The 24215-nt window shown below is 42.0% G+C and overlaps 1 protein-coding gene across 1 annotated transcript; it reads right to left on the reverse strand.

Moving 5' to 3' along the window:
* Positions 1-639: 639 nt before the first annotated feature.
* frmd6 (FERM domain containing 6) lies at positions 640-22980 on the reverse strand. The gene is made up of 14 exons (XM_029494082.1): positions 22482-22980; positions 12461-12777; positions 11863-11953; positions 9450-9529; positions 8560-8636; positions 8288-8474; positions 7118-7273; positions 6824-6889; positions 6040-6108; positions 2418-2592; positions 1737-2045; positions 1512-1643; positions 1212-1303; positions 640-930 (listed from the first exon to the last, which is right to left on the reverse strand). Exons 2-14 carry the CDS (start codon positions 12557-12559, stop codon positions 640-642), a joined length of 1824 nt encoding a protein of 607 aa, XP_029349942.1. The 5' UTR covers positions 12560-12777; positions 22482-22980.
* Between the last annotated feature and the right edge of the window lie 1235 nt (positions 22981-24215).

Raw genomic sequence — 24215 nt, forward strand, 5'->3', positions numbered from 1 at the left:
GAGCCATGGCTGATCTGGCTCAAAGGATTATGGGTCCATTTTCCCTCCCACCATGACAGAAATATTTTTGTCACAGCTGCACATGGCAAGAACAATGTGGACGTAGAAACATGTAATTTCTTGTCTTTGGTTCATAGCTCAAAGTGATTTTGTCCTCCACAGAAAATCTTTGATATGCTTGTCATGTGTCTGTGCATGACGGCGTCTGCTGTAAGTCTACCTGCACACAGTTTATTAAGCAGGCAATTAAGCTGAAACCAGTTTGAAGGAGACAGACGAATAAAATAGCTTTCTGTGTTTTTTGTTCAAAGACAATGAAGTGATCCCTTTTGTTTCCTTTCACATGTTTTAAAGTCACAGGTTCTCTTGAGCGCAGATCAAGATTTCCATTTCAGCCAGAAGATCCTCCATGTTGCACATTAATTATGTGTTACATATCTCAAGTGGTAACGGAAGACACAGCCAACTTGCTGCCAGTTAAGTCATCCGGTCTGTTTGCTCCAAATAGAAACAACCTCTGCATCACCTTCCAACTTTAACAGCCTTTTCTCGTTCCCTGAGGGCAGAAGCATCTCCACATCTGGCATCTGAGGAGGGAAACGTTCACCCTGAGGTGAAATGTCTTGTTTCTGTTTCAATTCACACCACGAACTCTGGGACCTCGTCGCTGGTCAGGTCCAGGGAAAAGTACTTGTTGGTTCTCTTGATGGGGAAGGGGTGCTGCTCGCCGAGCATGCCAGCGCGCTGATCAGCCAGGCCCTGGTAGCCGCCACCGTCGCTCAGCTCCTGGGCGCAGCCAAAGGTGTAGCTGTGGGCGGTGTCCTGGCAGAGCTCCGCCCACTGCTGACAGTCCTTCTGGTAGAGCCGGATGTCGTCAAGGGACTGGCTGTGTCGGTCAGTTGAAGACTCTGGCTTTCTGCATGCAGACGTCTGTGGATGGAAACAAACATGATTAGAAATGCCGGACAAAATCAGAGGTATGAAAAAAAAAAAAAAAAAAGCACGAAATCACCTGATAATCACATACTCGCATTTATTTTTACTATGAACACAAATATCTACTTCACATTTGTTGTTCAAGTTTAGGTGGGGGGGGTTAGGGTTAGGGGGGAGGGTTAGGGTAAAGGGGGGAAATCACCATCTGTGTGACCAGCTATCGACATCCTAACAAAGGCCTGAAGCACTTCACAGTTACATTAAATCTTAACTACCTGTGGAAGAGACTCGATGCTCTGTCCTCTCATCTTGACGACGGTCTCGGAGGAGCTTGAAGTGGAGGAGCTGACATCTTTCACTATCAGTCCTGAAGAGATAGGATAGTCCTGGTTTAATTCAGGTTATTACTTGTTTTTAACGGGTGTTTGTACATTCGCTATCCAGCTCTGGTTTTAAATCTTGCTTTGCTACTACTTTAGTCAGAGTTAAAAGTCAAGTTTAATTTTTCCTTCTCCCTGTACTGAATGCTGCTGTCTATCTTGACTGTATTTCCTTCTGGCTTTTGGTGGCTGTACCTGAGTACCCGTTGGTCTGATCAGGGGACATCGTCAACATGTCCTCAGTGATGTGGATACACAGCTCCTGGTCCAGAGCCATCTCATGAAGCTCTTCATAATCTTTGGGGTCGTCTACTAGCATCTCAATCTCTGCAGGATCAAGTGTTTTAATTATTACACCTTACAACAAAAATGACTAAAACACGTAAAACTTTTTTTGAGACAGTGACTGCTCACTCTTACCGTCATCATCTAGTATGCGCTCCTTGCTGCTACTTTCTATGCCGGAGGTGTGTGAGCTACCATGGCTGGTTGTGGACGAGCTGCAGGTTCGTAGGGGCCTGTGTGGAGCCTGACCCGGGGCCCTGAAGCTGTCTGTCTCGATGCCAGAAGTGTGTGAGCTGCCGTGGCTGGTTGTGGAGTGGCGTGACAGGCGCTTGTGGTGAGACATACTTCCTGCACTGCTGCCGCTGGCTCGGGAACGCTTGTCCAGCTGCTCCATGTCCAGTTCGAGAGCATCGCTGATGTACGACTCCCTGTACTGCTTCTTCTCTGAAACCAGCCACAGAAAAATATGAACATTTATTACAAATTAGACATTGCCCAAATGTGTGTAAAGACAGAACAGTTTAACTACAAGCGTTGTGTAAAAGTTGAACATTCTGGGTAACAAAATCCAATATCTCATTTCAGCAGTGCAAAAGTTTTGTTGTTGTTGTACAGGTGGGACTACTTCCTAGGTATCTGCCAGGCAGCAAATATAGACTCCAGGAAGTTACTTGTCCCTGGAGGAGTTGCTGTAGTATTAAACTGCTATTGCAACAGTGAGCAGCACTAAAGTTTTATGGCTTCCAACTTTAATGTTATTGTTTTCTGGCTCCCAGTTTAAGATAAAATAAAAGCAAAGAAGTTTGTGGAAAATACCTTCGTTTTCCTCCAGTCGACGGACCTGTTTGAGAACAGGCTGCAGGTTCATATAGAGTCGGTGGCTGTTGCTGAGCAGCTGCAGGAGGTGGCGCGAACGCATCGGACAGCCTGTGTAATAGATGAGTTTACGGGCCGATGGGAGACCATCAGGAAGGATTTCAAACTTCTTCCCCTAAGAGAGCGGAAGGGAAAAAACATGAATGCTGGTTACAGGAATATTTGATTCATTGCTGTTAATAATGAAAGTTTAAGAAAGAGGAATGTGGATTTGAAAGGTCGAGACAGACCCAAAGGGAAAAAAAAAAAAAAAATAAAAATCAGAGGCAGAGCGAGGACTGTTGAAAGCTATTGTGTACTCACAATGAAACACAATGCAACAATTGGTTCATGTGTCTGTTTTAAATTCCTTCATACAGACACTGAAACAAAGAATTATGGGCAGTTTTGATGATTTTCCAGGCAGAGGACGTATTGGCTGAATACACGGAAAAACTAAAATGGTGGGTTTGTGCTCTCTCCCGTGCCTTTTGGCAGAAGCTCGGTCCAATAGCAGCTGTCTTTAGTGTCAGCGGGATTGTTTTCAATACAGACCTATAAACATTTCTGCAGGGTTTGGACTTTCAAAGATGATGGGTGGATTTAAAGCTTGCAAAAACACAAAGAGCTGCACATATCTGACCACAGGACAAAGCTTCCACATTATTCATTCAGACATTTTTAAAGAAACCAGCTGATTCCAAGTATGTTTAAAGCCTGTATATAGGCTGAGAAACACGTTATCGGTATTCAGCTTTGCACTGTAAGGAAGTAAATTCAACAGGCATTTTTTTGACAGTGGCTTTCCTCTGCAAGATCATTTTCTCTGGGCAGAGGTATCCTCAAGGTTCAAAGACTTCCTGTTCAAAACCCCAGACTGGCAGGAAACTCTGGGTGGGAAAATGAAAGAGAAATATTCTCTTCCATCCTTCAAGTTGAGTGTTTATCTTCAACCTCAAACTGCCCCTCTGCAGCTCCTAGTGGCCACCAGTAAAACTCTGGAGTTGTACTGGGCAGTAGCCAGGTGAGAACGAGCCAAACTGAGTGAGTCAGTACAGGATGCAGCTGCATCACATCTCTATTTTATAAACCCAGCCTGTTCTCTCTGGTGATACTTTCTATCTCAAAGATTCTGCTATGCTTGGTCCGCTCTCCCTTCATTTACATGTTATATACGTCAGCTTAACATGCTGAAAAAGTATTTACAGGGTAAATTAGTCTAATAAAATCCCACTATTTGACACTTTATATACTAAAGATGCTCTAGTGTTTGTTATGTCTGGAGCTGGCAGAGGAGAAATGACACCAACAGACAGACATGGGGGCTGATATGTGACTAAAGTCTCTGATCCAACACAAACCACGCACACTGCAGTGTGTAGCCTCAGGCAACAACTCAAGGCCAGCTGCTTCCAACAACGTTTTCTGCATTTAGAAATTGCTTGGGGCTTTATGTCCATTGGTTTTTCAAAAGACAGCAAAAGTTTATGAATGCATAGAGCACCATCTCAGTATTTGAGGGATGTAATGTAACTATGATGGACCATTTTGTGTATTTTGTCACTCCTATCATTTGTTTTAATTCCATACTAGAATAAAACCTACTAAGATGTCAGTCAGATAATGTCTTTGCGTCATATCAGAGTTGGCCTAATTATCAGTTCATGTCAAGATTAAAGATGTAATTATGAACCCCCCTGCGTCAATCTGCCAAAGTTGGCGGTTTATGATACAGAACAGTCAGAAACCAAAAAGGATGTCTCACAGCAGACAAAATCCCTAATTTAGGATAATTAAACCCAAATTTTATGGATAAAATTCTACATTGTCAGACCAGGCCATGACAGAAGTAACCCTCACATTGCCAACTCCGTCATCTTAGTTTGTCCAGTGACACGAATGTCTGAAACTCAAACTTCCTCATATTGGCCTTCCATCCTACATATTGTGAATAAATTATTTCTAAAAAACATCCTCAGTGGTTAGAAGTTCACTTACTAATGGCACATAGAAGAGAGAGTTTGATGTTTGATGCATAAAAGGTTAAGAGCCAACATGATCCCAAAACCACACATACTGAAACAACAGTGTCCCTGGTGTGCTAATTCAAATCCAGACCAAATGTAAATAGCATGGACCAGTGTGGAGCAGGTTACCAAAAGGTGTGTGGAAACTACTTAGAGAAGTTCTGTGTCTCATGCAGTAAACATAGTCAATCTGTCTGAACACACTGTACAGCTGGACAGCTCTCTGCCCTTCTACCAAAAAAAAAAAAAAAAAAAAAAATTTAATAATCCCCCAAACAGGCCACACACATCGAAAACTCCCTGCATCACCAAGTGGATGTTTTATCCAACAATCTCTCTACAACAGCAGCATCAGCCAGACTACTGGCACGTCAGAGGCTGGCGCTCCATCCCACACCACAGGGCACGAGGGCGATGACTTCATTTCAGCCATCAGTGGGAGCAGCTCGAACTCTCCTGGGCTGAAGATGAACATAAATGCAACTTTGTTTTCCTGTATTGCATCAGAAACAAAAATTCCACTCTTTTCTAACACTGAGGAGAAAACATGCCCCTCCTTCTCTTAGACCTCCATACCAAAGACAAGCTAAAGGCACCCTGGCCAAAATCCCCGATTCAAAATACCCTGAAACCTTTGTAACATCTGGTGTTTATTGACCCACACATCCCTCCGCCCTGCCCCGCTCTCAGGCTCATTCGTCCGTTGCTGCAGCCGTGGTGGCAGTGGTGTTGGATGACGTGACTCGTGGGTGGGGTGGAAGAGAAAGCCTGTTATTCTGGAGAAGGGTGGGACGGGGCCACGAGGAGCCCTTCATGTCCATAGAGAAACCACAGCCACGCCACCGCTGGTTCGCCCTCATGATGCTGCAGACAGCAGACGCACGGAAACCACCAAAAATACAGGAATGAGGAAAACAGGATGTCTTCAGGGGAATACGCCAAAACTAAATCAAGGCAAAAAACCTTCAACATTCTGGACCAACAAAGCAAGTTTGACAGAGACCATACAGCCATTATACCTAAAATGGAGCCAAACGTTGTCACAAGGAGATATAACAGGTAAATATAAGCTTCTCTGTCCCGTTTTTGATAACAGAGACTCCATGGAGGCAAATTAACTGACTGCTGTGCTCAAAGTAACGACAGCCTGACTGAGAAGAACAGGACTTTATTTCAAGGGGCACTTGGACAGAAGTGACACTTGATAAAACAGTTAAATCAAGAGTTGTGAACTTCATATAAGACAAAATACTGCTGCTGATTACATGTACATGTAGGAAATATATATACAGCATGCATGTATATGTGCATGTGCAAAAAAAGGTCTTTCTAAATCCCTGATTAGTTCCAGAGGACTTGCATGGCAAAGATAAAACAGCAGTGTGGAGAAAAGAAGCCTAGCGTAAACATTTCCATGACCCTGAGCAGGAGCTAGGCTTTCACAAACATTACTGTGAGCCAGGGGATGTTCGGATTTCGTCATCGTTGACATGGGCACAGAAAAACCTATAAGAAATATGTCTATGCTGGTGATGATTCTGGTGCATGTGACTCACCACGAACACCAGCTTCCCAACGTTGGTCCAGGGGAAGTCGTACAACAGCTGCCTCACAGAGCCGATGTTCTGCAGCACAGAGGACACATGAAGTCAGTGATGGAAGCCACAGACAATAATGTTAATAACTGAACAAAGACAATAATAAAGTTGTTAAAAATTCTCCTAGAACTACATCAGCAGTCATGCTGCTTGAATTGCAGCTTCATTTTATTTAACAAGATCATGAACTACAATGCAGGATGGCCACACAGCGATTTATGGAATCATGAAGATTCTTTTTAGCGCTCTTGAAGAATATTATGCTGACAAATATTTTATTCTTTGTCTCGTGCTTAAGCAGATAAACACAAACACGGCCTTTGTGTCGGCACAAGCATTGTCAGATGATGGATGATGTCGCCGGATGTGTGGAACTGCTGAGCCAAGGCAGTGGCCTCAATAAAACACACACTGCACTTTGGGTTCTGTCTAGCTCTCAGCTCTCAATAACAACAAATAATTAGGAATAAATAAACCTGGAATTAAATGTCAAAACGGTAATACCTCATCAGAAATCAATGAATCCTGCTAGCAAATAAAAAATTTTAAAACTTCTATGAGCTACATATTTGACAGCTAACTAAGAAACTGTACCTGGAAGGCCCCTGTGGTTACCCAGTGGAGTGTCTGCCAACAGGACTAAGTCATAACAGCAGTGCTTCATGTCACCCTCTCTCTTCCTTCCTGAATTTCTCTCATATTTATCAAAAAACAAAAATGTCCCCCAAAAAAGAAACTATACCTGGAATATTTGAATTCCACGTAAGGTCAGCCCCAAGGTCAGAGATGCTTCAACTTCCTTCTTGTCCTGTTTAAAAGGGATGAAAATCAAACATGTATGGCAAATTTCATTTAGAAGAATGAACTGTTAATACATAAAATTTCCAGATCTAACAAAGCAGCAGACTATGTGTGCCAGTGTTGGTACCAACATAGGGATTCATTTGCTCAGAGAAAAACAGCAATCCCATCTTTGCTGGAAAAGGCTACTTGTATTTGTACAAAAAAAGTTAGTGCGCATATTCCCATCTCTCACCTTGTAGAGTCTGTAGTAGTGCACAGTCACATCATCGAGCTGAGCGCACTCCTTAATATATTTGAGGTGTGCTTCTGAAGCCGTGAGGGCAAACTGGTCTTTGTGCATGTTTGGGATGTGCCTCAGGATGTACTCACGGCCACGCTTGGCTATCACCTGGACAGTAAAAGAGAAAAAGACAGGCAGAGGAGAGAAGTCAGGCTTGGCTGCCCTGAAGTTGTACGGTCTAATCACAGCAGATTGGCTGCATTAGCTGCATGCCATGGGGCAAACAGATGTCAGCCTGGAGAGACTGAATGAGAGCCGGAGACAGGATCTGCTGGAAGCATGCTTGCTAAGCTCTGCATGTGGCTTTTTAAGATTTTGTACATTTTCTAAGCACTAAAATCTGTGGGGGGATTTACTGTAGGGGAGCACTCATCATCTAACAATTTCCTGTCACTGCTAGTTCCAAGTGGTCATAAGGAGGCAGGAGACTAATCACAGGAAGCGGAGTGCAATCATACGGGTGTGGTAGTCATGTTTGTATGGCCATGCCAGCCAGAGAATTTCTCCAGATTAAAAGAAAAAGTATGAAAAAAATAATTGTGTGCCACTACTGAGGACAAAAATAAACTTGGTGTCCCAGTTCTCATTATCCCACATGCTTTGTCGCTAAGTGTTTGGTCAGCATGATTTATGGCAGATGGCGACAGACCCATATACTGTACACACTGCAGGCCGGGCCTCCTGAAAGTCTGAAACAAACCTCCACTGTACGTTTCAGCCACTCAGTCACAGATACAGCATTTTATTGAAGGACTTATTCAGCGTAAACCTATTTCAATCATGGACATTGAAGAACATCAACTTATAAATTAGTGATTAAACTTTGGAGAGCAGTGGAGGGAATCTGTCTTGTCATCTGACAAGGCCTTACCACTTAATTGTGACAGAGTGACTGATAATGAAAACAATCCACTCAAAGGGACCAAATGTATGTGACTCAGATAAAATAAGATGAGATCAGGTGCAGGAGGGCATGGAAGAGCCAGACGTGAAGGTGTAAACAATTACAAAAAGGGTCCATGCAGACTAATGGTCGGTCTTCATAAGTCAATCCTTTTTCTAATGCCAAATTTAACACACGTGGGTGCAAGGGCACATACGGTGCATGTTAGAAACGCTCACCCATGGGGGAAAGTAGGCTTCAGGTTCAAAGTATTTCCCAAAGTGCTTGTTGCGTTTGAAGTTGCCGAGGTCAGCCTGCAGGGCGAAGGCTGCTAGGAGGAAGTAGGCCTCCTCTCTTTGGATACACTGAGAGAGCAGCACCTGTTTCCTCAGGTGCCAGTAGTAGTAGTACCTGGCTGCCCGGTCACTGCAGGGCAGAAAGCAGAATTAAAAAGATGTACACTGGAGTGCTGAAGTGGTGTTCAGTCAGTCAGTCTCAGGGCTTTACTTGCCTGATCAATCTCCCATTCTCAACATAATACTGAGCTCTGAAGTGAATGATCATTGGAGGACCGAACTGGTCGATTCCCTGGGGAAAGGAAAAAAGTGAAAATCCTTGTTAAATGTCTTTAAATCTAATATCAATGAAGTCAGACAAATGAGTACTGTCAATATTGAGGAAAATAAACAAATTTGGAGTAGCTTATAGGCCAAAGAGTACAATAATCAAACTCCATCTCCAGCTGGCAACAGCAAGAGGAAATATCACTTGGTTTCAGTTTAAGTTCCACTGAACTCTATTTGAAGGCACAGTCTGGCCAAAATAACATCTCAATCAATCATAACTAAATAAAGTAATTAAAGTTATATTTATGTTTCCTGTTTCTTTTGTTTACAACCATTTACAAACAGTGATTTTAGTTAGTAAGTGAGGAATATCTTAGCAGGTGTGTTTAGTTGTCTCTTTGTAAAGATTAATAGGCCTCTTGTATCCCTGTGAATGTAGAACGGTGGTAAAGCCACAAGAGTAGCCTAGCCTAGCATAAATAGTCAATGAACACCTCTAAAGCTGATAAGCTAGCACATTCGTAATTTATTTAGCACATACACACACAAAATGATAAAAACAACAATTTATGGTTTTAGGGAGAGCTATGGAGAGTAACTGAATAAGAGCCAAATATAGCAACCTCTGGCTGTGTTGTCATTCCTGTAATATCAAGATTTGAAAGCAGTGGATGGATCTTCACTGAGGCGCTGTAATCTACCTTAGGTTGGAGTTTATTTATCTAGTGAATCCAGGTGGAGGCTGCATAAAATCCAGTGTGGGACTTAGGTCTGTGTAACTGGAAAGTGAAGACTTTAATGTTGTAACTGAAGGATCCTGTGCAAAATTTCTTACCTTGCTGGCCTCCCTCTTCCATTCTTTGGGGCAGTATTTGGACAGCTTCTGATCCAGCTCCATGTAGATGTGTTCATTATCTATCAGAGGAGGGTGGCAAATTTAGATCACACACACTTCCTGTGTAATCACTGCCTATGTGTGTGTCTGTAAGGTGTGTGTGCAGATGTAAAGGTCCCTTCATATTTGGAGTGCTTAGAGAAATCCCTCCTGAATGAGCCCTGTTCAAAGAGTGGCTCAGAGAAATCACTTCAGACAGCCTCTGCACTTCCCTTTGTATTCAGAGCCTCTGGTGCTCCCGCTCATTTTTTCTTCTCTCTCTCCGTCACGACTTAGTCTGCTTCAGAAGTGATGTACTTTTTGAGCTGCAGTCTGCTGATCTGACAACTCAGAGTTTCTATAAAATGAAAACCTGTTGAAAAGCTAAACTAAATGAAGCACAGGAGCTGAGCCTTTCTCAAAGCGCACCAGAGAATTTCCATCAAGTTTGGAAACTGACAGGAATGAGTGTGTTTACGTGACTTGTGTATACATTGAGTAGTAACCTTCATGTACAACACCGTTTTCACCATTTTAAATTCTAAGCATTTCTCTACAAAGTTATGGTTTTACTTGACAATTTGACATCTCAGCACTGGAGACTTCTGCCGCCATCCCATTACAGCTGAGGTTTTTTAATCTGCGGTTCTTAGAGAATCCAAAAATTACATTTGAAAAACTTGCAGCAGCGATTGTTTCCAGAAACAATATCCCTGATGCTCAGGCTGATCCAAAGATCCCCACTGTGAAAGGGATTCATTTACAGCCATTTGTGCAGTTGTACATCGCTGGAAATGTAAGTGGATGAAGGTTAAATGGGGAAAGAACTTTTTTTTTGTGTGTGTGTTTGTGTGTGTGGGGGGGTGGGGGGGTTGTTAGATTTGGGTGAACCCTTAAAGTTAATGTTTGTGGTCTCTTGTTTCAGTTTCCATGAACATGAGATATAGTTGATATGTTTATATTGAGCAACAGATAAACACAAGAATCTTTTGTTAAAACTTGTAGGAGTGTCACAAGACCTTTGGGCAAAAGTGATGGAAAAATAAAACTGAACAAGTTAATCCAAAATTATTAGAGCACAACAACTAACAATGATTTTCATGATCAAGTTCCTGGAGCTTCTTTTGCCTTCATGTCCATACATCAGCCCATGTTTGCTTTTGCACTTGAATTTGAGTCTAACAAGTGAAATTTTGGTTATTTTGCTTAAAAACAACCAACTGTTGTTTTTACATTAACATTAATTATGTATATTGAGTGTCAGCTGATGTTGCACAGCAAACCAAACAGTGAGAAAACAGATGCAGTTGAATCCATGTTTGTCTGATGCTATGGTTGGGGGGACAGTGGGTGTCACACTGGGAGTGGGTGGCCTCTGTTTGCCTTGGGGATTTCACGCTGTTCAGACAAGCACTCCAGGAATGTCCAACAATCAGACCCATTGGCTCCTGCACAACTGACCTGCTGGGCTGCCATTGGCTCATGTGGAGGCCAGCTGTCCGAAAGCACTGCCTTTGCAATTTACTCTCTCTCTGCAGTTGGCCACAACTGTCACCCGCTGTCTGCCCAACCATGAGACAGACACGGTGACTCAAACCACACACACGACCCCCACTGAATCTCGTCACTGTAAAAACAATTCTGGCCAGTAAGGACGAAGCACCCCTGGTTCCTGTGAGACCGTCATGACAGAGAGGTGAGAGATGCTGCCTTAAGGACAGATTCCTGTTTCGCAGCCAAGTTATTGGTCTGAGAAAAGCAATGTGGTTGTGGTTCTGGCTCTTTATTAGTGGTTTCAGTCTACGGTTTGTGTGATGTGACCACATGCTGACCATTCATTCATTCATCTTCTATCTCTTATCTGTTTACGGGTCATGGGGGGCCAATCACAGCTCACATTGGGCAAAGGCGGGGTGCACCCTGGACAGGTCACCAGTCCATCGCATGGCCAACATACAGAGACTGACAGAGAACAACAACCACTCACACTCACACTTAGACCTATGGACAATTTAGAGTCACCAATCAGTCTAAACAGGAAAGAAGGAGGAAACGAGAGTACCCGGAGGAAACCCACGCAAACACTGAGAGAACATGCAAATTCCGCACAGTCTCCGGTAACCAAACCCATGACATTCTTATTATGGGGCAACAGCGCTAACCACTATGCCGCCGTGCTGCCCACATGCTGACCAATCACTAGTAAATTTAAATATCTTGAAAATTACACAACTGAACTGGTCTCCCACTAGTTTGAGAACTACAGAAAACAAAGATGAAGGTTAAACACCAAAAAATTAGGATGTATAAAGCTCAAAACAAGAGACCACACAAACAGAGGTAGATAGTTTTTCTTTGTGATGAGATGCCTTACTCTGAATAACACTGAGTCCAAACAGGTGACAGTCCTTCAGCCTTAGGAGGTCACACACCTTGACCAACAGTTCTTGGCACAAAGTTTTCACCTGGGAACAAGACAAGATGGTGGAGAAGATCATGTTTATCTTTTCAAGCTCATCTGTAATTAATCATATGCATTACACAAACGATACGACTGCTTATTTCTATAACATTAAACAGTTTTCTTTAAGGAGCTGCTAAGAAATTAAGGTTTATTATGAAGTCACAACTGTACATTTCTTAGATGAGAAGGTCAATGGAACTCTAATATTTGCTCAATAAATATTACGCTGCAGCTGGTTAGCTTCTTTTTGCAAAAAGACTGGAACCATGGAAAAAGCTAGTCTAATTGTACTAATTCATATGTTTTATATTTTGTAGTTTTATATTTACTGTATAAACACAAGAGCAGTGTTCACTTGTTCCTTAGAGAGCAAGCTATATTGAATTAGGAAACATTTTTCTGTTTTAGTTTTACTTTAAACATTTGCCCCTGAATATCTGAAGTTACACTATTCCTCTTCCCACATTAGAAGGGCTTCTCTAAAAGAAGTGATTATATTGTTACTCACATTGACTATGATGTCGAGTGTGTCATCATTGGGCAGAAAAACACAGACACAGCGGCGGTCCTGCATGGTTTTGTTGTTGTGGAAGTTCAGTTTGTTCATCTTTGTGTGGCTGGGACAGGACAGGCGCCGCCGCCTGTTTCCAGGGCTCTGGGCCCTCTGACGACCCGCCTCCTCCACCACAGGCACAGACACCACCACGTAGTCGCTGTAGTCCTGCTTCAGCTGCAGCCCAGTGTAGACAAACCAACACCTATGGGCTCAGCAGGCCAAGCAGCACTCACAAAGCAGGGCATGTGGACTCAAGCTGTAGGTCGCCACTGTGGAGACAGACCAAAGAAGGCAAAGGACATGATATCAGTGCACTGGGCTGTGATCAAATGCAATTCATTCATTCATCTTCTACCGCGTATCTGTTTCTGTGTCGCGGCGGGTGCTGGAGCTAGTCTCAGCTCACATTGGGCACCAAACTCCCAACCTTCTTGTTGTGGGGCAACAGCACTAACCGCTATGCCATTGTGCTGCCTCAACATGAAAACAATGCGTAACAAGTGTAAGAAAGATGAATCTCCAGGATGTAAGGAAATAAAAGACAGCTGAACTAAAATGAGGATTCTTGCTTATGTCCACAGATACACGACTCAGTGCAGGGGAATGTCATTGACTCCACAGGAACATGTGAGCATCTGTCTGCAGAGTAACTGATGTAGTGGCATGAAGGAAAAGCAGAGACAGGGGAAGTCATAAAAGCAAAAAACAATTGGTTTCTAACAGTTTGGAACTTAAAACATTAGAAAACCAGCTCTCAACTTTAACTGCAGGGCATTTTAAACCAGAAACACAAACCCAGAAAAGGAAATGTGGTATCAACATGCTTGACTTGAACAGATGTGAAGAAACTTGTACGCAGCCCTTTGGAAGTTTAAAGGATGTCTAAGTTTGTTGGTACTTTCAGCCAAGCAGCGCCACATTCTCCTTCTCGCATCAGTTTTGTGTCAGTTGCCTTGACAAGCTGTCATGTGTTTGACATGGTTGAATTTTTTACTGTCTGCTGAAATCCACACTCAAGAGCTCCGTCTGTTCCAAACCTTATTCACATAATCTGAGCTGAAGTCAGGAGATGTTGACAGGTACATACAAGCACCATAAATCTTCACACATAATATTATTCTATCTTTAGCATGTTTTGAAATAAATGTTGACTTTTTTATTCATTGAATTTTCAGTATCACTGAAATAATTTAATAATAATAATAAAAACAATAATTTAAAAATAATTTCATTATCATGATCATATCAGTGTTAGTGTATGACAGCAAAAGTTGTATTTTGTCCTCTACCAACTAGGACACACAAACATCTACAACTTAAACTGTTATCCTGAAAGTAGTGAGGAGCTCACAGCATGAACTGTGCCTGAGATCGTGTGAGGCCTCCAAGGGGTGTGAAACCTCTCAGACCAGACAAAAGAATTTGAAGAACAATCAATCTGATTATCACCTCTTCCTGTTGACTACTATTTACCTTTAAGGTGCATTGTCATTGAAAACAGGTTGGAGAGATAGTGAGCCATATCACATTACAGAGTGAAAACCAATTAGCATTTTAAATGGAATGGAAATGTTGAAAAGGTTTTGTAAGCCATAACTTCCTACACCTTAACCAAAAAATGCCATCACTATAACAACCTGTTTACAGCAAGTTGGTCATCAGTTAGCACTGAAAACATCACTGGAATCATACTGATACCAACAAACAGCTTTAAGTATAAGAGTGGACTTCTGCTGCAAAGTCAGAAAACGCTAATCAGACTAAGTACCCACTCCATATGCCTGCTGCCTGCATACAACACTTCTTTGTTGCTGCACAGACAGGCAGCATTGTGGGAAAAAAGCAGACACAAATACGTATGAACTGTTTACATACAGCATCAGTTCTCATTAAGGCTGGTTATTAAAGCTGCAGTGTGGCAGGCAACCAGCCACTCAGCAAAGTCTGCTGATGAGCCATGACTGGGATGGCTGCCTGTGCTGCTGCTGACCTTGACACATCACTACTGCACTGCACGCACAACATATATGCACGTGCAGACAAAAAGAAATGCATGTGCATCAGACACACACACACACACACACAGTAGGTAAGGTTCTGGTCCTCCTGCCATGACCATATGCCGGGTGCTGCTACAGAACAGCTGAGCCATTTGATGGCAGCAGGGTTAATTAGAAGTGCGATCCATCTAATTGAATCACATCCATACATCATTTGCTTCTCCTCCAGAGAGCAAAAGTGAATCTATTCAACCAGGACAAACGCATTAGTTGCAGAAAACAACCATTTTTGATTGATGTACTTCCTAAAACAGAGCAGACAAGGTATGGTCTTTGTCACTGCCTTGATTAAATGGTAAAAACAAGTTGAGGAAAATATCAAGACAAAGTGAGAACTTCAAATTCAAAGATTGTATAAAAAAGGCTTTTTAACAGCATTAAAGCACAATTTCTGCATTAAAAAAATATTGTATCTGTTCTTTTGTCTTTAAGTTGAGCATTAGTGAGAGCTTAAGTGAGCAGTAATTACTAGTATGGACATTTTGACAGTGCTTTCCTGAGCTAAGCTTGACTATGGACTTTCAGTGAATTTTCAGGGCCACAGATTTACAGTCACAAATGATGGGGAATTTTTCAGAACTGTGTCTCAGGTCTTCATCCATCCTGGCATGAGATTCATGCACAAGGTGGAAACATTCACATATCCAGCTTTGCCATCTCTTCCTGAGGAGAGTTAATGGGCCCTGAAGTAAGCTTTGTTGAAATTATATCATATTACATTTACAACTCGAAATATGACCCCTTTAGACGCTCCTCCATAGACGCATTGTGACTTTTTTATTATATTGTTGAATGTTAACGGTGTAAGTGGACACCAACCTGGGTCTCGTGCAGAGATGGATCATTCAGACATAACTGAGTATAGTCATTATTGATGGGTTTAAAGGTCTATTGTGTCATGTCTGGTCTACACATGAGATCATCACAGAGGGAACGTCCACCATGAAATTAAAGGGCGGATTCTCTTACAGTCTCTGAACCAGGAACACTGTGTGTGAGTGAGGACAGAGCTGGATAATGGAATTACTGCTGCTTTCCATCCCCCTTTCACTGCCGAGCAACATGTGATGTAATACTGAAGTCCATCTAAAGCAACACACGCACAAAGAGCAGCCAACTAAGCTTCCTCCACCCTTTAGCCTCAAACAGAGACTCTGTCAACGTGGCAAACTTCAGAGTCAAGCATGACACCAACCCACACAGGGACAGCGAGAGAGGGCCTTCATCACAACTACACCTCTGTCTTTTTCATCCTTTCACATCAGAGGGCTGGAGAGTCATGTCCATGTGTTGGAAGAAGCCTCTGAAGAACCTTCTCTGCTTGAAGGTGGAACAGGCCCAGTGAAGGTGGCTGTCACCATGCTGATTTAAGAATAGCTTCAGGTGCAGCATGTGTCAAAGCATAAGAAAAGGGAGAGAGGAAGATGATGTGTGTATATACAGCAGGGGGAGAGAGCAAGGGGGGGGGGCGCTCAAAGCTCTGACATGAAAAAAAGAAGAAGAAGAAGAAGAAAAAAAAAAAAACTGCTGCAGTCAGGAAAATTCCTCACCAACATCTGCTTCTCATTCCAACAATGGCGGCCTTTGATTCCTGCTGCACACAGCGAGCAGCACCGCCACCAACTCTTCGTGCCCACGGACTACATCATCTGACAGCATCCTACAACCTGAGCTGTAATCCCTGCTCTGGAGCTACAAAAAAATAACTGCACATGTGACTTATTCACTTGGCTTTACCTGCTTTACAACTACATGTGTGCATCAGGTTAGCTTATCCCGTTGTCCTCCACATCCTCCTTCCATGTGTAACCACTGGGACAGTTTTTAGCTTTTTTATCCAGTTTTAAGACTCCTGGTTGTTTTAACTATATATTAAAAGTAAGATTAATGTGAGATTTCAGACATTATTCATTACCAGCATGCCAGTTTATACCCCACTGTGATGGTTCTTGATGCTCTATGTTTAACCAGTTGTGATGACCCAGGTCCTTTATTTTCTTTCAGTATTTTGAAAAGGAAACCAATCATATGCAAAGACACCCAAGGGGATATACATGCTGACACAAACTGTCCTTCAAACATTAAAAGGTTCCCTGTCAAAAAGGCTTTTTTGATAGGGAACAGGGATTTATAAATGGTGCCAACGACAAAACCTGAATGGGAACTCATCCTTTTTTCCCCCCTACCTCGATTCCCTGCCAAAAGATATGTTTATTCAGCTGATGAGAAATGTTGCTGAGCTGACGAGTGGCTCTAAATCATATTGTTCGCAAGATGGCATTAGCCATTGCAGTGAGACTTCCTTCTTCGTCTCCTTTTAACCTAGTGGTGCACAAAAAGGAGGACTGTTCAAAAGAAAGAGGAAGAAGCACACTAGTGGCCGACATTCTTGACCACCCAAACCACAAATTCCGGATGGTATAAACATCTATTTTGGATTGTGGCCGGCTCATCCTGATGTAAGTCAGAGGCAGTTGTCATGTACCGGAAAAATATCATTTGTTTGTTTTGCTTGACAAATGAAGCTGCCCTGTTTCTGATAATATTCTCCTTTATATATTTGTCTATCATGCATGTCAACAGACTCTGTATATATACATATAGCTGTGACCCTAGCTGTATATACATATAGCTGTGACCCTTGCTGATATGAATAGTGGCTGGAAGCATGTTTAGCTGCTCCTCCATAAATACCTGGTTGCTCTGTCTGCATTTAGCCTTTAAGCCTAATCTCAGGCAGAGAGAAAACACTGTGCACTATGTAGGACCTTGATTGCAATGAGCCCCAGCCCGTAAGATCATTTGGCAGACATTTGTCTTGACAATCAAAAATCCTTGCTTATTACGACCCAGCTCAGAGATTAGGTAAACAATCTGCTTGTCCCTTGTAGTCAAATTCAAGTCTGAGAACCAAACACAGGTTTTAATGTCTTATTGCAAGTTGATGAAATGTAGCATCTGAATTATATTAGCTCCAATAAATATGAAAGTAAACAAGAGAGTAAATGTTTCTCATATAAATCCAGGATTTGACAAACAAATGAGTGGATGTCCCCCTTCAAATCAAATGTCATACTCATTCACTGCTGGTCACGTTTGTACACCACATGGTATTGTAATTGTGTTATATCACTCATATAGTGTCAAAGAATAGATAATGGTGGCCTCAGGCCAAACTACAACTCGCATAGTTAATGCAGTAACAATATTTGCGCCATATTATCTGATTTCACTGGAGAGGTTATCTTACTAGAAAGGAATTTTAAATACGTTTCACATCAATCTGCTTTTGACTCGCAATCAAAAGCCTTGCAGCTCTTGCTCAGGAATTACAGCAAATTTTAGAGTCTGGATTGCCTTCCTGCTTGATGAGTCATTCTCAGTCTTGATGGAGATGTAATTATGAAAGTGACAGGGAGAGACTTAGTCAACGCCTGCCTTCACTAACAGCCTGGCAAATGCCAAAGCACAACATTTACAACATGCCCAGCTCAAGTCATTTGTTGGCCAACAGTTGAAGACTTCAGGCACTGGCTGTCGGTGCAAAGAGACGTAATGTGGACAGACATTATGTCTAACTGCTCATTCCTGACAAAGGCTTTGTCGACAAATGAAGGCCGAAACTTTGGGAATGTCATGGATCACTTAGGATTCTTTGTATTCCAAAATTATACAAAATAAATGGAGTAGGGGTTTTATTTTTAGGCGGTAATGCAAACATTAAACAATTCAGTCGTATATTTAGCCAAGTGATTTGCAATATGAAACATAACTGGCAGTTAAGATAATTGGTCTTGATCTATCTGATAAACAAAACAATTCAGGGAATGTGGGAGTGCACAGCTTTTTGTGGCTGCAATAACTGAGAAACAAGTTAGATTTTCCAGTCCGTATGGAGATACTGATCTCAAGCACTGGCTTAATATTTTTATTGAACATTAACCAGTTTATGTTTTGCTGCAAGACTTATACAGTACTAAAAGAAATCTAATTTCATATACAACACTGTACTGCAAAAGGTCGTATGAAAGGAAGCCAATTTCATTTTTGCACGCCTATTGTTGGTTGGGATGTGTGACGCCCTTGGTGTACAAAGTATTCAAAAAATATATCTTGCAAACCTAATTACTGGGTTATTAAGTCAAAATGTATACTTGCCTTCTTTGAAGACAAACCACCCCAGAAATCTTGTGTGTGTCATCTGCTCGGTCTATAGTCGATCTTTATCCCTCTGTTTGATTCAACATAATTCAACTAAATGTGTTGTAAACTGTTCAGTTTTTGGAATATGCAAACTTATTTAAGCTCCTGGGTTAACCGATCGCAACCTTTAAAATATAAGGAAGGATCAGGTGAAATATATCTACTCTCTGTCTTGGTAATGAATAAGTGTGAGGAAGCTCAATCAATGTGTTTTCAGTGAAATACAGCTGGAATGCAGCTACCTACCTTTATGGGAAAATTATTTCAACATTCATAACATCAGGTTTTCATGTGACTCTCACTAAAGACTGAACACGCATACGCTTACACACACATTTCAAACTGCCTGCACCACCAGACATGTTAGAACAGAGTCAGCAGTCGCTCCCTTCCCTCCCCGCCCTGCCCAGCATTCGGGCTTGGACCATGCATGAGTAACCCTATAAAACTAGCAATCGCCATACAACAAACCATCAAGACATGAACCTGACCATTACAAATGCTTAAAATGGAGCAAGTAGCATTAAAGAGAGTTAAAAATGAGCTGCAATTATGACAAACTCCAACCCAATCCTGATTGGTTACACCTGAAGATTGTCTGTTTTGACAGAATGAAAAGGATAGTTGCAAGTGATTTGATCCATTTCCTGTGTGCAACTTCTTCAACAAAAGGTTTGTCTCCTCTATTGTATACATATCACACCTGAGGAGAGACACAAGATAGAAACAAGCCAAGGTTTTGTTTGGGTTTTTTTCCCCCTCCATCAAGAAACAACCATGTATTTGCTTAGCTGCAGCATTTTAATAAAAAAAAATAAGATCTGCCAACTTGACAACTTTTGAAACTTGAAGATAGGTAAATAATAATAAATCCATTATTTGGCCAGATTGTTAAGCCTACAAAAAAACCCAAAGAACTGTTTTAACTAGCATTAAAGTGCTAGTTTTAGATTATAGATATTTAAAGTTAGGTTCAGAGGAAGAATCTAGATCTCAGTCAGATGTCTACCTGCTAAAAACCCAACAAAATATTATACAAGAAACACAGAGTTGGAGTGAGACAAGTTGATAATATCTTCAGAGGGTAAATTTCCCTGATCCACTTCCTTGAAAGGACCTAAGCTTCACTACAGAGGCCAAGTAAACAGAGGAAAAACAATCCAAGGAAGAGGGAGGAAGAGGGAGAAAGGCAGACAAATACAGGAAGACCCAAATGCAACCCCCCACCCTCCTTTGGTGCACTTGACACATGGCTACAGGGACTCAACATCCCTGCAGTTGCAGAGAAGGTAACACTAGCATTGGTGGTTGTTGTGTTTTCTTCTATTGAGCAATTTCAGGGCCCCCGGGACATAAATCCAGTAAAAGTACAAGGCTAACTAACTCTGGAATTCAGGCTGTTTAAAAGTTGGCTTGCCCGAGATACAAAATTTACATCCAAAAGTAGCTACATGGGCTGGGTAGCATATACTAATAGCAGCAGAGTGCCACGGGCACCTGTATAACTAACAAGAAGGACATTCCACTGCACACACACCCACATGCTGGAAACACAGAGGAGATAACACATGCAATATGATGGTTACAGATAGAGTTTCTCTTTCTTTATGGCTATAACACTAATCTCATCCTTTCTTACGGACCTCTAGGACCCATATTGTCTTGAAACGCAAAATATGGTTCCTCTTACAACTTATCTTCTTGCAACAAGAACAGAGAGATTGGGTGATAAAGAAAAGTGAAAGCATTTATAAACAAGCTCAAGAAATGTTCAAAGAATCCCCCTCCTAGAGTCAGACTTCCCTCAGAGAATTTACATTGCGAGGAGACAATTATGTAAAATGTGTCTAACAGGTTATATCAAGTTGTCTATGTATAGCTCAACAGACACTTTCTCTTCCAGCTCAGGTATTCTGTTTAACACTTTCACAACACATTCTGTTTGTATTCATGGCAGAGTTTTATCATAAAAAGCCAAGCCCAGGGCTAAGGATTCAGTTCAGCTTTTGGTACTGACTTTAATACTGGGGAAATCGCTAATAATATCAGGGAAGCAACAGATCCTACAAAGTGTGTATGTGGCAAACAATGTCATATGTTATGTATGGTTATCATGTGACAGCACAGGAAAATTAAGGTGAAACCTCCGGGATGAGATAGCAAAGCATATCTGATGCTCACAGAGTGATTTATTAGGTTTGGCGGGGGTTGCCTTCTGCAATTTTGGGGCATCCAGTCGCACATTCCTTCACAGATTCAAATGAATGAGTCACCAACACACAAACCAACCACCTTTGTTCTCACATTTCCTTTTTGTCTCCTACTCTAGAAATGCTCTTCCTGCCCAGCCAGCACCTGCACCATCTCTCTTTCATTCACTCTGCTGTGTTACACCATTGAGCCAAAGCAGTGTCACAAACGCAAAAACAAGTTGTTTTTCTACTGCTTCCCCCCAGCAGCTGTAGCAGAGCTGGATACCAGGCCATATACCGTATTCTGGCTTGGGGAATGAGCCCCACAAGGTCTGATTAGCCAGCCATGTGTACTGGATGAGTTTCAAGTAATAACAGTCCATCCAGGGGATCCCCTGACAGACTGTGCTTATGTCTGCAGAGCAGGCCACAAGCCTTGATTACTTTCTTTAAAATGTCACTTAAAGAAACACAGTGAATATCATTGTGCAATATTGTGCATTGGGAAACTTTTATGAGATTAAATTAATTCACAGATTGAGACTTATCATAGACTGACATAACTACAGGATTTGTTCAAATAACATGTTAGCTGAAGTGCCCTTGAGCAAGTGCCCAGAATAGCTTCAGGGGGTGTTCACCTTCTGACCCTGACCTCTGAAAAGAGGCCAGGATAAAGATAATTTTGCTCTGGAGGAAAATTACAAAACTGAATTGAACGATGTTCAGAGCCAAAAGTCAACAGAAACACTGCATGAAAACATGAGTCCCATTCCCTGTTTGTTTCTGATGTCGCTCTGGTCTAATATTAAACAGGGGTGAAATTGTTGACATTCCTCTGTACTAGAAAAACAACTTTCCAATGTGTGAAAAATACAAAAAAAAAAAAAAGAAAAGAGGGAGTTTGATTTGCATTAGTTTGAGGACATCCACAGTACTTTGCAGTGCTGTTGGAGGGGACTTCGCCAGACGTCTGGATAAGAATTGCTATAATAATAGCACAACAACGAAGGAATTTAGTTTGTGTCTTCTAAACAAATTTGTCCTGTCCTTCACAACTCATTTAAAGGAATCAAACTTTACTCTCTTCCTTCGCCAGGTTGGTACAAGAAGGGAACCTGATGAAGTTACCACACTTAAAAAAAGAAATAAAGTGAGCAAATATTTAAAGTAACTCCCTGTGGCACTACCCATAGAAAAAGCCTGCGCCATTAAAAAAAACAAAAAACGTAGACTAAATGAACAGAACACGAATTGGATATTTTAATGGCATCTTTCCCTGTTTTAAAAAACAGCTCATGAACCGACGTAATTAATCTTTGTGACGGGTTTAAAGACTTTAAAACTGTGAGCTGAACTAAATGAGGGAATACAAAAACAAACTTCTGCTGTAAAACACACAAAGAATTCCTTTAGCCAAAATGACGTCACGGGAACGGTAACCGTTAAAAACTCCAGATTAAAAAAACAAAAACACTAAAAGCATCTAGCCAGATGACCACTAAACACAAAACTCACCGTTTAATGAGAAAACAAGTTATTCCTTTCTAGAGAGGTAATCCGACCGGGTTCGTTCCGGCTGTTCCCGGAGCAGAGGCAGAACTCCGCAGTTTGGACACACTTGGAGAAGTTCGGCGGAGCAGTCGTCGTCCGGCCGCCGTCACGGAGCCACATTCTGTCCCCGCCGGAGCTCCGGGACGTAGGAATACATGTGCGGCGGGTGGGAGCGCCAGAGCGGGGGGGGTGGGGGGGCAAGATCAACGAGTAATACTTGTCTGAATCCAAACATGGTAGGTAATACAATCACACTCGGTAGTTTTAAATGAACAAATGATGTAGTGTAAAATGTAAAAAGTGGAAAATTAGTGTCTCTTTGTGGGCGTTAGCGCGGAGGTGCTCACGGCTCACCCCCCTGTCTCAGCGCAGCCCGGACTTGGTATCGCCCACGGCTGCCTTTCATTCCATTCCTGCTGTCCGAGGCTGAGAGCCGCTCTGCTGCAGTCAGGCCGGGAGTCCGGCTGGGCTGAAGGAGAGCTGGGGAAAGAATTAACAAACAAAGAAAAAGGTTAAAGATGGAGGCCAGTCGGATCACCAACACCATACGGCTGGTATTCTTTTATTTTATTAACCCTGTAATGGACGGATGGAGCAAAAGAGAGAAAGGTCCAAATATGAAATGTCCCATTATGATATAAAATGTTCACAGTGGTGGTGTGAGTTTGGATTTAATCAGAAGTCAGTGTAGCTGTATGTGAAGGTCTGTCTGTGACTTCTATATATATATTGAGTTGATTATATTGGACACAGTGGCGTCTAATGCAACATTGGTTAAATGAGATTATAATAAATCTACATTTAGAGAAACCAAGAATGAAAACAAAGATGCCTGATAAAGTTGAATAAACCAGCAATAAAGAGCAGCAGATTGAAATTTTCCCATTCTAAGCTCTAAAACCTGATATTACATAAGTCAAGAAGAATGCAGTGCTCTGGGAGGTCACCAGCTGTGCATTGTGCATGCTAATAGATGTCTCCTCTCCATGTTTATTAAGATAAATTGTACACTGGATCCCTAAGATTCTCCTAAAGCTTCGTCCTCCCCGTCATGATGTCAGCCACTGGTTTAAACGTGGGGAGAGCCCCTCTTAGCTGACATGGTGACCTGTAATTAGTGCTCAGGGGCCCACACTCCTCTGACTGCTTGTCAGAGAGAGAAATGGAGTGCCAAACATGAAAAGGGGGCACGGAAGTGTGTCTGGTCAAGCCAGGCTAAACCCCCTCTGGCACAGATTGCACGAAGCTTTGAAGTCACATCAGAAAGGAACCTGTGAACAACAAAGCTATTATCTTCAAAACAAAACTAACTGGAAACCAGAAATCCTTAATCCCTGGATCTAACACTTAACTGATCAGGTTACTTTAATGTCTGAGAATGAAAATAGAGTCAAAATATAACATCAGTGGGTGTTTGATTGGGATTGGCATGCTGTATCATGTATGATGCCAAAAATAAAACCCCGACATTACCTTTTACCACCAAGTGATTTATGCAAAGTGTTTCACTCACAATTTTGTTTATCCAAGCAGTCTTCTTTGCCCACCAGCTCCTTGTGCCTGGCACTCCCACACATACACATATATATTTTCTCTTTGTTGTCTAAAACACAAACAATAACACAATTTAAAAGCCACTACAAATGTGACACACCTCACATGAACTGCTGCTGATACACCCCGCCCCTCCACCACTTT

This window comes from Echeneis naucrates, chromosome 22 (assembly GCF_900963305.1).
Source record: "Echeneis naucrates chromosome 22, fEcheNa1.1, whole genome shotgun sequence".
NCBI classification, from domain to species: Eukaryota; Metazoa; Chordata; class Actinopteri; order Carangiformes; family Echeneidae; genus Echeneis; species Echeneis naucrates.